Below are 13,940 nucleotides of genomic sequence, written 5' to 3'. Positions count from 1 at the left end.
TTTTTATCTACATAGCTTACATGAATGTCACTGATGAAATGAATTAATAAACATTTGAAGTGCTGTTGCTTGACAAAGTACTGAAGTTTGCTAAAGTTAGCTACATACACTGCTTGTGATTGAACATACTGCAGATCATTTGAGCAAGGCAAAGCTCAGATAGCAGCAGTTAGTTAACTGTCAAGCATAGTTTTATAAAATTTTCACAGCCCCAAGGCTAATTCATTTCAAGGCTGAAATTCTGGGGGGAAAAAAGTTTTCGGGAAATTCAGAGTGGTTTGATTTGAAATGTTTCATTCTAGAGAAATAGAGTTAGAATCATTGACAGTGGTGGTGTTAGTAACCAGACCTCTGAAGAAGTTAATGCCTCTAAAAGCTCTCACGCAGAATTATGTTATTCCTAAGAAAACAGTACATCCTCTACAACTCGTACAAAATGCAGCAGCACAGATCCAAAACAAAAACAAAACAGAGAGATCGCTCCTGTTTTATAAGAACTGCACTGGCTACCTGTATCATTCAGGATAGATTTTAAAGCTCTGCTACCAGTTTTTTAGGCTCTAAATGACCTTAAAGCGCTGCTTACATCACAGAATATCTATCTGTTTATGTTCCAGTGTGTGATCTGCAGATACTGACCTTCTGCAAAAACCTTCTGTAAAATACAGAAAACATAGACTCTTTCTGTTATTCAGCTTCTAAACTGTTAAACTTGATTCCTGCTTTTATTAGACAGTCAAGCTCAGTGCTCACTTTTAAAAAACATTTAAAAATGTATCTCTTAACTTAGCATTTAATTAAAACTCTACGTCTCTTTGGTATTTCTTAATTTTTAACTTGATCTGTCATTGTCTTGTCTATTACTAAACCTTTTTCAGCTGCCTGGAAAGCACTTTGAGCTGCCACCGGTATGAAAAGTGCTGTGTGAAAAAAGACAGATAGTGTTTTAAGATTTGTATTTAGAAGCTGCAGAATGTTTTGGCCTAAAACATGTTTTTAAATCTATTTGTGGTGCAGAGGTACATGCAGGTACAAACGAAGACACATGTAGGTTCGCTGGTGGTTCTACATAGTAAATAAAATGGCTATGTTCGTGTTGTAGACATGGCAACCACTGGTTCTTTTCACCACTGTAGAGAAATCTGAGTCACTAAGTTTCTCTAAAATGAAGGATTTCACATCAAACCACTCTGAATGACTTTATTTACATCTCAACAACTAAAGTACGTCGAAATGTTTCTGTGAAGAAATTGGACCATTTAGCAAGAAAATAAACAAAATATTTTAGCATCTACCACAAAACACAGCTAACAGGTGGCGACCGTGAAGAGGAACTTGTAGGATTTCTACAGTTTGTGCACAGAAGCGGAACATAAAAGCAAACCTCTTTGTAACCTGCCTGTAGTCATTAGCGTGGGAGGGAGCGTCCCATCATAAGAGCTTTGGGCATCTGTGAAATATTGAGGTGACCGAAGCACTTCAAACAACATGTCAGACTGCAGTAGGCGTCCGAGCCCCAACATGAAAGCATAATTACAGTTATTAATAATTGATCAACTGCTAACCATTTAGCTTTATGTACAAATGCGTTGCTGTTTATGCTATAAAAAGTGTGGGTTTAGGAAACAGATGGGTTTATTACCAGTATGCTAATGAAAGTTTCATTTTACAAATATGTGAGTAATCTGATGAGGCTGCGCGGAGGACGTTTTTAATAAATGAGCATGAAGGAAGCTGTAAGGTCATTACAGAGTGAAGAGATAGCAGCACACTGAGAGGACAGAGAGAAAAGAGAGTGAAGAGAATGAAAGAAAGGGCTCAAGGGAGAGAAGGCCAGACAGCATGCTTTGCTCTCTGTAGCTTGCAGAGACACACAAGGATAGCATCTGAATACTCCTGCACTTATCTGACCTTCAGTATTGTTTCAAACAGAGCAGCAATACAGCCCTGCAATTATTGGACCAATCAGAAATGACAAACGTTTACATTAAGTGCTGTCCAGCGAATGACACGCCAGTCCTAACAGGTGTTAACCTAGCTGGACTCAAACCGCACGTAAGCCTGGCAGGTGTTTAACTCTTAGGTGTATAGAGTATTGTGTTTTTTCTGAATAATTAAATGTAATTACATATTCAGTCGCATAGTTACATAATGAAATGCATTTACAGCTGATTTGCATTCTGTATTGACAGGTTCATGTATGTATTGATGTCAGGTGGTGTTGGGTGGTGTGAAACACTACGTTAGTATATCACTGTTAACTATATCATTACTGCTTGGGGGGTGAGGGGGAGGGCAGATACCTGTACAAAAGGACATTTTCGGACATCCTCAAATCAGTTTTCAGACATCCGACCAAACAAATCCAGGTTGCAGGAAAAACACGGGCATGTCTCAGCTGTACAACTGGACGTCAGGTAAATCAGCCTCAGACAAAAGCTGATTGGCTGATTAGCCTTCTTACTTTCTGGCTGTCAGGATGTAATAGCTCGCCGCTGATGACAAAAACAGCTCAACCTGAAATAAACAAACATTACTAAATGCTGCCCTCTAAATGTGTTATAGCACCAGTCAGTTTTCATTAGTCCGATGACGTGTCTCAATAAACACATTTTCTGCTTTCTTTAATTTCCATGTAAAGTGCTGCTTGAAAGTTTGTGAACCCTTTAGAGTTATGTAAATTTCTACAAACATTTGCTAGTTACAATTAGATCTTTATTTAAGTCATAATCATAGATAGAGGACCTGAAAACACAAATAAGGCAAACAGTTATGTTACAGTCAATAGTTTTTCATTCATTAATTAAACAAATTGATCTAACATTATACAACCACATTTCCTAAAAAGTTGGGACGCTGTGCAAAATGTAAATAAAAATAGAATTCAATGATCTGCAAATCATGTAAACCATATTTTTAAAGGAAAATAGTAGAAAGACAACATATCAAAGGTTGAAACTGAGAAATTTAATTGTTTTTTGAAAAAATATATGCACATTTTGAATTTGATACCAACAACACTTCAAAAAAGTTGGGACGGAGGCAACAAAAGGCTGGTAAAGTTGTGTAATGCTACAAAATCACCTGGTGGTTAATTGGCAACAGGTCAGTTACGTGATTGGGTATAAATAGAGCATCTCAGAGAGTCTTGCAGAAGTAAAGATGAGGAGGAGTTCACCACTCTGTGAAAGACTATGCGGGCAAATAGGTCAACAATTCAAGAATAACGTTTCTCAACGTAAAATAGCAAAGAACTTTTGCTGTTCATCATCTGTGATACATCATATCATTAAAATATTCATAGAATCTGGAGAAATCTCTGTATACAAGGGACAAGACCAAAACCAGTATTTGCTGGACGTGATCTTTGGGCCCTCAGGCAGCACTGCATTAAAAACAGACACAATTCTATAGTGGAAATCACTGCATGGGCTCAGAAACACTTCTGAAAAACACTGTCTGTGAACACAGTTTGTCACTGCAAGTTTGTGACTGAGGTGAAGTGGAAAAGTGTCCTGTGGTTCGACAAAGCAGCATTTGAAATTGTTTTTGGAAATCATGAACACTGTGTCCTCTGGGCTAAAAACCATTCAGCTTGTTATCGGTGCACAGTTCAAAAGCCAGCATCCATCAGGATATGAGGGTGCATTAGTGCACATGGCATGGGTCACATGCACATCTGTGAAGGCACCATCAATGCTGAACAATATATACATGTTTTGTCAACATGCTGCCATTTAAACGGCATCTTTTTTATGGAAAACTGCTAAACTGACCTGCCTGCAGTCCAGACCTTTCATCACTGAAAACATTCGGTGCATTATGAGATGACAAAGGGGCCCCCGAACTGTTGAGCAGCTGAGATCCTATATCAAACAACAATGGAAAACATTTCACTTTCAAAACTACAGCAGTTGGTCTCCTCAGTTCCCAAACGCTTACAGAGTGTTGTTAAAAGAAGAGTTGACGAAACACAGTGGTAAACAAGCCCCCGTCCCAACTTTTTTGGAACGTGTTGTTGGCATCAAATTCCAAATTGTCATATATTTTTCAAAAAACAATAACATTTCTAAGTTTCAACATTCGATATGTTGTCTTTGTAGTAATTTAATTTTTTTTTATGTGATTTGCACATCATTGTGTTCTGTTTTTATTTACATCTGCACAGTGTCCCAACTTTTTGGGAAATAGGGTTGTATATTTTGGTTGGCAAAAATATGTGAACCTCTAGAATTATCAGTATGGTATAGGTGATAATTAGGACAATCAAATGCAAGTGTGACTGACCATACTCAAATAATACAAATGAAAAGTAAACCATGCTTTTGAATACTTGCACTTTTTAAAGGTTAAAGAACAGACAGGGAGGAAGCAGGTATGCATGCACTGTTACCACAAACCCAGCGGGAAATGGAGGTTTTTTCCAAGACCTTTGTCTTGCGCTGGAGTCTGACTAGAGAGGCCATTTTCTTAGGGTAGAAAACATAAACCGTAATGTGAAGTGTAGTGTCAAAGAGGATTTAATAGCAAAGTGCTACAGGATACTACATGCTACAACTGCTCGCTGTGTGTAGATCTACATAATGCTGCTATACATCATCCTCTCTCAATGCTTCTTAGCCAGCAAAACCCCACAGTGCGGCTTTGATTATGCCTTATTGTGTCTTGGATGTACTTAATAAACAGATTTGTTTAAGCTTATTGGCATGACTCTGAATGGTACCCTGTTGATTCAAGGGAGGATGCTTACATAACCATGATTAGCGTCTTATTTTGTGTACTGGGCTGAGATAGCTGAGATTGGCCCTTGCGTTTAGAGACAGCGGACTTGATGTATTGGTTATCTGGAATTTGCAAGTGACTACAGTTGGGGAAGTCTTTAGAGGATTGGAGGTACACTGAGCATTAATATTTTGGGAACACTTTGCCTTTCTTTCAGAATTTCAGAGTGATGTATGATTTTCATGATTAAAATTATGGGCAAAGGTTTTCTTAACAGTAAGCAGCCACACTTCATGTTCACCAAATAATATTTTTCCACTGCAAAAAGTGCTGGAACCTACTGAGCCCCTAAAAGTGCCATTGCAAAAAAGAAATATTTGCAGCAACACTGCAAAATTGCAAATTTTTTTTGCATTGACTCACAAAGTTTTTGCATTCCCTTGCAGTAGTTTTCCCTTGCAAAATTTTTGCACTCCATTACAACCGTTTTGTGATCCTTTGCCAAATCCATTGTATTTGCAAGGAAATGTGAAATTATTGTGAAGGAACACAAAATTATTGTGAGAGAATGCAAATCATTTGCAAAAGGAATGCAAAATTATTTAAAGGAATATGAAACATTACCAATAGAATGCAAAAATTATTGCGAGGAAACACAAAACACAAATGTTTTGCAAAAAAAGGCCAGATCTAAACAGCTGCCTGAGTTAATCCAGACTCTCGTAGCTCTTGTGTAACTTGATTGGTTGGTTTGTGTGCTTTGGTCTATTTATGGTTTGTGATTGTCTTGGCTAGTTGACAGCCAAACGTGTAAATTGATCTATAAATAAACTAAACAAAATGTTCTACACATCAGCAACACTGGGTTCCAGTGGAAACAGACCTCAGACTGAATGTATGCTACTGTTTAAAAGTGTAATCAGTACCACTTCAAAGTAAGGCTGCCTTTTTTAAAGCGTTTATAAATGGTTTAAAAATAGTTTGTTAATGGTTATTAGTTAGGTCATAAACACTTCATTATCATTTATAAGCAGTTATAACACATTAATAAAATAGGCAAAAGAAACCTGTTATATCTGATTAACAAAAATATGTGATGAAGCTGAGACGCTTAATTCTGACTGATGAAAAAGACAAAGTAAGATCAGTAAACATTAAAATCTGAAGTTTGACAGTATAAATGAATGTGAGTTCACTGTTAGGCAAACAAGAAGTCACTGTTACTCTTTTTATTTTTGTGCTTATGAATGATTTTAAGGTCCTTTATTAGGTTAAGACCTAACAAATTATCATTAATAAATGCATTTTGAACCTTTTATAAGACTAGTCTTATTTTAAAGTGGTGCCTTTAAAATAACAAACGCCAAAGTGTCTGTAGATACATGTGTAAATGACTCTAATATGGTAGTCCTATACAACTTTACAAGAACAATTGTACAATATTGTATATATTACTATGTAGAATAGACATGACATATATTATCATACACATATATTATTAATCATTTAGAAACCTCTTGTTGTTCCCAGTACACTTGAAATATTATATAAAACACCTAAGAATTAATCTTTTATATTTAAATGCACAGAAGTTATTATTGCATATAAAATAACAGAAATTACTATGACACGTGATTCCAGACTTGTCAGTGTTGCACTCTTACAATGTGCAGAACTTTCATCTTGTCATTTTTTGCTTTGTCCCTGTCCAACAGTGATCAGCTGTAGTGACCCAGGAGTTCCAGCCAATGGCCTGCGGTTTGGAGAGACCTTTACCATCAGCCACAATGTCACCTACGCCTGCCAACCAGGTTACCTGATGGAGAACATGAGCAGCAGCACCCGCACCTGCACCCACAACGGCACCTGGAGCGGCACCCTGCCTGCCTGCCAAGGTACAAACAGTTCACACCAACAGATCTGAGCATTTCTGCTAGGGGTGGGCTTTAAAACCATTTTTGCTATTCAAATATCCTGAATTTTAAACAACCGGTACTCAGATATCCCAATGAGAAAATGTTGTTTATTGCCATGAGCAAAACAAAAACACAAGTTCAGCATTTGTTTGTTTGTAGCTTGAGTAAGAGGTGATTCGTACCTGATTGTTTGGCTCATTTAGTGATTTGTGTTTTAGCCATGTATGATTTAACATAGTTGACTTTCAGAATAACATTCACAACTTTGGTGCTAACCGGACAGGATTAGTTTACATAAGTGGACATCTGTAATATGTATGACCAATTCTTCTAGGACAGGAAATCTCAGTAGAAATTACAGAGATGGGAGCGGCTGCTCGATTTACGCATCACCGTCACAACAAAAAAGTCCCATATGCAATACATTCAGCTACTCATAATTACAAAACACATCCAAACATTTCATTTAATCATAACTTTTTACCCAGACCATCTAGCGACCTGTTTTAAGCATGGAAACAGTCACCATCACCTCATAAAATCAAACTTTTTTCTTATCCTATCATTACACGTGTTTTAGTGTTTAATATAAAAAAATAATAACTTGAGGTAGGACAGTGCATATTAGCTTGACTTGGGGTACACAGAATACAAGTAAAAGCTTCAAGGGGTTCCATACATCATATGCAGAAGTTTAAACAGTCCTGGCCAAATGACATGTTTTGATTGTTTTCTAACTGAAAGCAAGTTAGCATGTCCTCTAGAGAGAATGGTGTTTTTCTGCAGATTTTAGTGCACAGTTTCTTTTTACTTTCTGAATTTAATATGTAAAAAAAATAAAATAAAACATCTAAAATGCACTGTAACTTTTGCCCAGGCCACATTGTATGATTACTTTTTCCCCCCTGTATGTTACATTCAGCAAATAAAAATATTTTCACAAGCAATAAAACATTTAATTTACCGACATTAACATGCAGGCATAGCATGCACAGTATTAATATAACATGGGGTTATTTTATAGCAGGTAAAAACCACTAGAATCCTTACTACTCATTGAGTGCACAGTGTGTTAAAATGGCTGATATGGCAGATTAGGACAGGACTAAAAATGGAAATACTTGTAAAATTACATTACCACACCTTATTTATTCATTTACTCATTCATTCAGCCAGTCATTCAGTCATTCAGTCAGACATTCAGTCAATCATTCAGTCATTCAGTCAGTCGGTCAATCGGTCAGTCAGTCAGTTAAACAGGGGCAGGTAAACCCACTGAGACCAAGGTCTCATTTACAGTGGAGGCCTTGTAAGACATACATAACATACATAACAGTAATGTAGTAAACAGAAATAATAACAAACATAAAATTTAGATTAAAAATAAATAAAAACATAAGTAAAATAAATGGAAACAAACAATATAAATAAAACAAGGCAGTAATTAAATAAAATTAGGAATATGCCTATAGCTCTCATCTACCACATTGTTTCAAAGTATTTTAAATTGACTAAAAGTATTTTATCATGATCATGTAACAAATCCAGTAGTACGTTACACTATGCAGATTAGTCATCTTCAGGTTTATTACTTTTGGTAACACATTACTTGAGCTCTGCTACATAACACTGACATAACCTTGCCATAAACAAGTCAGGGCAGATGTCATATGCCGTCATGAGTGGTCATGACAGATTTTGTTCAGTAATATTGCAATACCATGTTACCATTACAGGTCAGTTGTCATGACCGATGTCTTAATATTCGTTGTCATGACCGCTCATGCCACATGCTAATTGTTGCTGTGTACTCTAAAGCCAGCATGACATCGAACATTTTGACAACTGACCTGTGACAGTAGCGGTATTGTAATATTCAAAGGTTCAAGGGTCAAGTGTTATTTCTTTATGAAATATTTCCATATGTAGCTCCACTCAGGTGTTGCTTAGCGTGATACACAATACCAGCTGCTTGGGTCTCCACATTCTCAGCCAAAAACTTTGCTATAATGCATAATTTATTTCTTTTTTACTCCAATCTGCACATGCTTTATTTAAATAGTCAAGTTCAGACATGCGTATATACGAACAACCACGCTCATAACTAGTTCAGCTCAGTTCTTCTGGGATAACTGTTTTCAGCAGAGTTTCTAAAGTAAGCTAACAACAGTTGTCTTGCGCCTTTGCACTTTGCCTGCTCTAAGTTGCAGTGCAGAGGGATTTTCTGAGATTTCCGAGGCTGTACAGCCCAGACGTGAACACCTGTCTCTCTGTAGCGCTGCCAAGATCGCTGCAATAGAAAACAGGTCATTGTTTCAGAGGAGCTCATCTTGGAAATCATCAAAAAGCAAGAGTTATTCCAGACTTTTTTTTTCCAGCACAGGGAGCAGAGAGAGAGGGACTTCATGAATAAATGATACAACCTCCACCGTCTGCTGGCTCACCGAAATGACCACTGACTCCCACTGCCCTTCAGTCACTGAGCATATCCAAATGGACCTTAACAGTCTGCCCACTCCTTCACCCTTAGATCACCCCATCTCAGCATTTGTCTCTGCATTGCATCAAAGTTCCTCTCCTGCACTCTGCCACATCTACTTATGAAGCTACTCCAGAGTAGTTGCAGCCCTTCTGCTACGCTTCTGCTTGATCCACCAACATTAAATTAATTATTAGAAAAACACATTAATACAATTTCGCCCAAAACTCTAATGTAGGCAATCCACGCCAAGACATGTTGGGCTTCTGAAGTTTGCTTCTTTAGTTTTGCACTGCAGCTAACATGCTAAATAAAGGAATCATATAGTCACCGGGGTAGCACTGCACAAACTGCATACCTAAATCATCACACTCTTACCTCAAACCACACCAGGCATCTCAAATAGTCTTGCTTATGTGATTTCTGACACTGTATGACATACTAACATTTATAAAAATGAACAGTAGTCAGGCTTCAAGATGCCTCCCTCTCCCTGTCCATTTTTATAGATAGATTTTGGACACCACACATCTTGGCTGAGTACATTTAGATTAAGATACAGATAAAGATCCCTCATATCGTTCAGTAACTACTATGTAAGTTATGTTGTTGTACAGTGAAAAGTTTCCATTACTTGTTATTATTAATACCATTAGTATTGTAGCCATTACAAATAATTTCTAATAAATAGAAGTCAATGGTCACCCAAATCTTTTACATAAATACATCCTCAAAACTTCCCTCAGCCTGCTCAGACCTCATCCAGGTCTTCGTCAAGGTTGTGCGGACTTGTCAATGTAATTTAGAGTGCAGTACGACCTACTGTGAACTATAAAAATGAACAAAACTTCACTGTGTAACTGAACGCAGTGGGCGGGCTGGTTTAGACGACAGGTGTTGTGCTAAATTCCATCTACCCCACAGAATCCAACTCCCCTTGGCGTGCACACACATCACACAGGCATAACGTTGCTAGGTTACATTTCAGATTTCTGTCGTATCCCTTTATGATCATATATATTCAGTTTGAAATTTCAAGATTGTTTCAAGTTATTTATAAAAAGGAAACAGAAAACACGAAATGCAATCTGTAGCATCCATATGCTTGTGTGGCGTGCGTGCACACGACGACTGTCAAATTTCGGCACAACACCTGTTGTCTAAAGTGGCTGCCTGCAGTGTTCAGCTACAGAGAAGTTTTGTTCATTGTTATAGTTCACAGTAAGTCATACAAACCGCATCGGCAAGTCTGTGTGACTTTATTGAGGACCTGGATGCGATTTGTGTGAGAGGAGAGACATTCTAGGGATGTATTTACAGAAGGTGGGTGTCCAGTGTTTGTTATTAACCTCTTGGGTCCAGTTCTAAGCTAAAGAAGCACAATTTGGACTCCAAACCTGTCTTGGCTGATCGACTACATGTGGTTTAAGTGGAAAATTGTGTTTTTATATTTGATTTTTCACCCAATTTGCACCCCTCCTCATAGCTCCAGTGCAAAACTGAAGAAGCAACCTTCAGGCACCAAATACGGCTTGACAATTCTGTTCTGGCCGTCATGTTTGAATGTCAGCTGTGCCATGTGTTGTCTGTAGCCAGGAGAGTTGTTTTCTCATTTTGAGGTGAGGCTAGCAGGGTTCCTCTCCAATTCACCGAAACACAGAGAATTACAAAACAGCAGATTTTGCTTGAGGGATCATCGCCTGTGTTTTGTGGAGCGTGACTTTCTCCTTCTTATGCCCCTTCTCATAAATAATGAATGCTCCCTAATCACTAATAAATTTGCTTGCTAATAAAAGGGCAAGAAATAGTGATAAATGTAAACAAGGCCAGAGTCTTCAGCAGTTAGAACGCTGTTTGCTGATTGTGAGATTGGATAACCTTATTAATACGAGAACAGAACTACAGCATGAATAAATGAGGCTGCAGAGTTGAATACTGGAGTGTTTATTTAGGCTACTATCAGCTGAGCCAATCATATTAGGACTGGAATGTCATCTAGACGTGCACAGAGGCTCTTAATGATTCGTTTGGGAATGCCATGTAATAGGGCTTTCTCAGATTGTGTCCAAGTATTTAGTGTTGCAAATGAACTTCTCACTAAAAAGAAAAACTGATCAGCCTTTTAGAATTCACACTAAAAATCTAAGGCCCTGTATGTAAACTCTAAAAAAGATGGTTCTTCAAGGGTTCTTTAGTACAGAAAAAGTTTCTATATAGAACCATTAACACTCAAAGAACCCTTTATATGATTAAAGGGTTCTTTGCATCATGAAAATGTTCTTTAGACTGATGGATAATATGCTGTAGATGGTTCTATATAGAACTTTATTGAAAACAGTAGAATCATAGAATAGAAGAACACTTTTGGGTTCTATATAGAACTGCACATAGCACAGTATCTCATGAGTCATCAGTCTGAAGGACCCTTTCATAATGCAAAGAACCCTTTAAATATCCAAAGGGTTCTTTCAGTGCTCTTTGAGTGCTCATGGTTCTGTCTAGAATCACCCTTGAAGAACCATCTCTTTTGAGAGTGAAGGTCTGCATGCTTTACATATCAGCTTCATGCAGGCCTGTTGCTGCACTAAAAAAGGTTCATTGTTGAATTCTGGTTGGATTTGGTAATAATTGTGTTTATGTAATATCTTTTATTAATTTGCAACCATTTGACATATTGGAATTATGTCAATTCAAAGCACCATATTTTGTGGGGTCCTCAGGGGACCAGTAACCAAGTAACAGATGTAAACAGTAGTGTTCTGTGCAGTAACAGATGTAAACAGTAGTGTTCTGTGCAGTAACAGATGTAAACAGTAATGTTCTGTCAAGTAACAGATGTAAACTGTAGTGTTCTGTGCAGTAACAGACGTAAACAGTAGTGTTCTGTGCGGTAACAGACGTAAACAGTAGTGTTCTGTCAAGTAACAGATGTAAACAGTAGTGTTCTGTGCAGTAACAGACGTAAACAGTAGTGTTCTGTCAAGTAACAGACGTAAACAGTAGTGTTCTGTGCAGTAACAGACGTAAACAGTAGTGTTCTGTGCAGTAACAGATGTAAACAGTAGTGTTCTGTCAAGTAACAGACGTAAACAGTAGTGTTCTGTGCGGTAACAGACGTAAACAGTAGTGTTCTGTGCGGTAACAGACGTAAACAGTAGTGTTCTGTGCAAGTAACAGATGTAAACAGTAGTGTTCTGTGCAGTAACAGACGTAAACAGTAGTGTTCTGTCAAGTAACAGATGTAAACAGTAGTGTTCTGTGCAGTAACAGATGTAAACAGTAGTGTTCCGTGCAGTAACAGATGTAAACAGTAGTGTTCTGTGCAGTAACAGACGTAAACAGTAGTGTTCTGTGCAGTAACAGACGTAAACAGTAGTGTTCTGTGCAGTAACAGATGTAAACAGTAGTGTTCTGTCAAGTAACAGATGTAAACAGTAGTGTTCTGTCAAGTAACAGATGTAAACAGTAGTGTTCTGTGCAGTAACAGACGTAAACAGTAGTGTTCCGTGCAGTAACAGATGTAAACAGTAGTGTTCTGTGCAGTAACAGACGTAAACAGTAGCGTTCTGTGCAGTAACAGACGTAAACAGTAGTGTTCTGTCAAGTAACAGACGTAAACAGTAGTGTTCTGTGCAGTAACAGATGTAAACAGTAGTTTTCTGTCAAGTAACAGACGTAAACAGTAGTGTTCTGTGCAGTAACAGACGTAAACAGTAGTGTTCTGTGCAGTAACAGACGTAAACAGTAGTGTTCTGTCAAGTAACAGACGTAAACAGTAGTGTTCTGTCAAGTAACAGATGTAAACAGTAGTGTTCTGTGCAGTAACAGACGTAAACAGTAGTGTTCTGTGCAGTAACAGATGTAAACAGTAGTGTTCTGTGCAGTAACAGACGTAAACAGTAGTGTTCTGTGCAGTAACAGATGTAAACAGTAGTGTTCTGTCAAGTAACAGATGTAAACAGTAGTGTTCTGTGCAGTAACAGACGTAAACAGTAGTGTTCTGTGCAGTAACAGATGTAAACAGTAGTGTTCTGTGCAGTAACAGATGTAAACAGTAGTGTTCTGTGCAGTAACAGATGTAAACAGTAGTGTTCTGTCAAGTAACAGATGTAAACAGTAGTGTTCTGTGCAGTAACAGACGTAAACAGTAGTGTTCTGTCAAGTAACAGACGTAAACAGTAGTGTTCTGTCAAGTAACAGATGTAAACAGTAGTGTTCTGTCAAGTAACAGATGTAAACTGTAGTGTTCTGTGCAGTAACAGACGTAAACAGTAGTGTTCTGTGCAGTAACAGACGTAAACAGTAGTATCTGACAGCAGCAGTGCAGTGTATGTAAGGTGCAGTTATTGAGTGCAAAGTCGGCCAAAAGCTAAACCAGTTCAGAGTGGGAGGGGGGAAGAGGTAGTGAGTGAGGCGTTCACAAGCCTGATGGTCTGTGAATAGAAACTGTTCGTCAGTCTTGGGAATTTGCAAAAAATGCAGTATTTAACGGACTTTTCAGCCAATAACATTTAAGCGGCAAGTCATTCTGATGGTGAATGGCTAAGATAAACAACTCCTACTACACTGTAAAAGGAAAAGGCAGCACGATTGCAAGTATAGTCAAATGTCTACAATGGCTTTAAGTCCATTTCTGCTGAACTGGATGATTCATAAACGTAAATACAATTGTGACTTTGGTGATTACAAATGTCCACGTGCCCATAACTGTGAGTGTACGTCCTCACTAGTGGCCACCCACTAAGATCCAAATGCCCAGCTTAAAATTTGGTTCTGGCGACGAGTCTAGTGCCATAGTAAATACTGTAAAATATACAGTAGCT

The 13,940-nt window shown here is 38.0% G+C and overlaps 1 protein-coding gene across 1 annotated transcript in view; it reads left to right on the top strand.

Annotated features, from left to right (window-relative positions):
• Window positions 1-13,940, top strand: part of csmd3a (CUB and Sushi multiple domains 3a) — a 457,456-nt gene that overhangs the window by 392,155 nt on the left and 51,361 nt on the right. Inside the window, exon 59 of the mRNA XM_036558514.1 lies at window positions 6,438-6,617. Within this exon, the coding sequence (XP_036414407.1) occupies window positions 6,438-6,617 (180 nt within the window). The remainder of the gene's footprint in view (window positions 1-6,437; window positions 6,618-13,940) is intronic.

The sequence above is a fragment of the Colossoma macropomum genome, unplaced genomic scaffold (genome assembly GCF_904425465.1).
Source record: "Colossoma macropomum unplaced genomic scaffold, Colossoma_macropomum, whole genome shotgun sequence".
NCBI classification, from domain to species: domain Eukaryota; kingdom Metazoa; phylum Chordata; class Actinopteri; order Characiformes; family Serrasalmidae; genus Colossoma; species Colossoma macropomum.
This window is presented reverse-complemented; position numbering and strand designations above follow the sequence as displayed.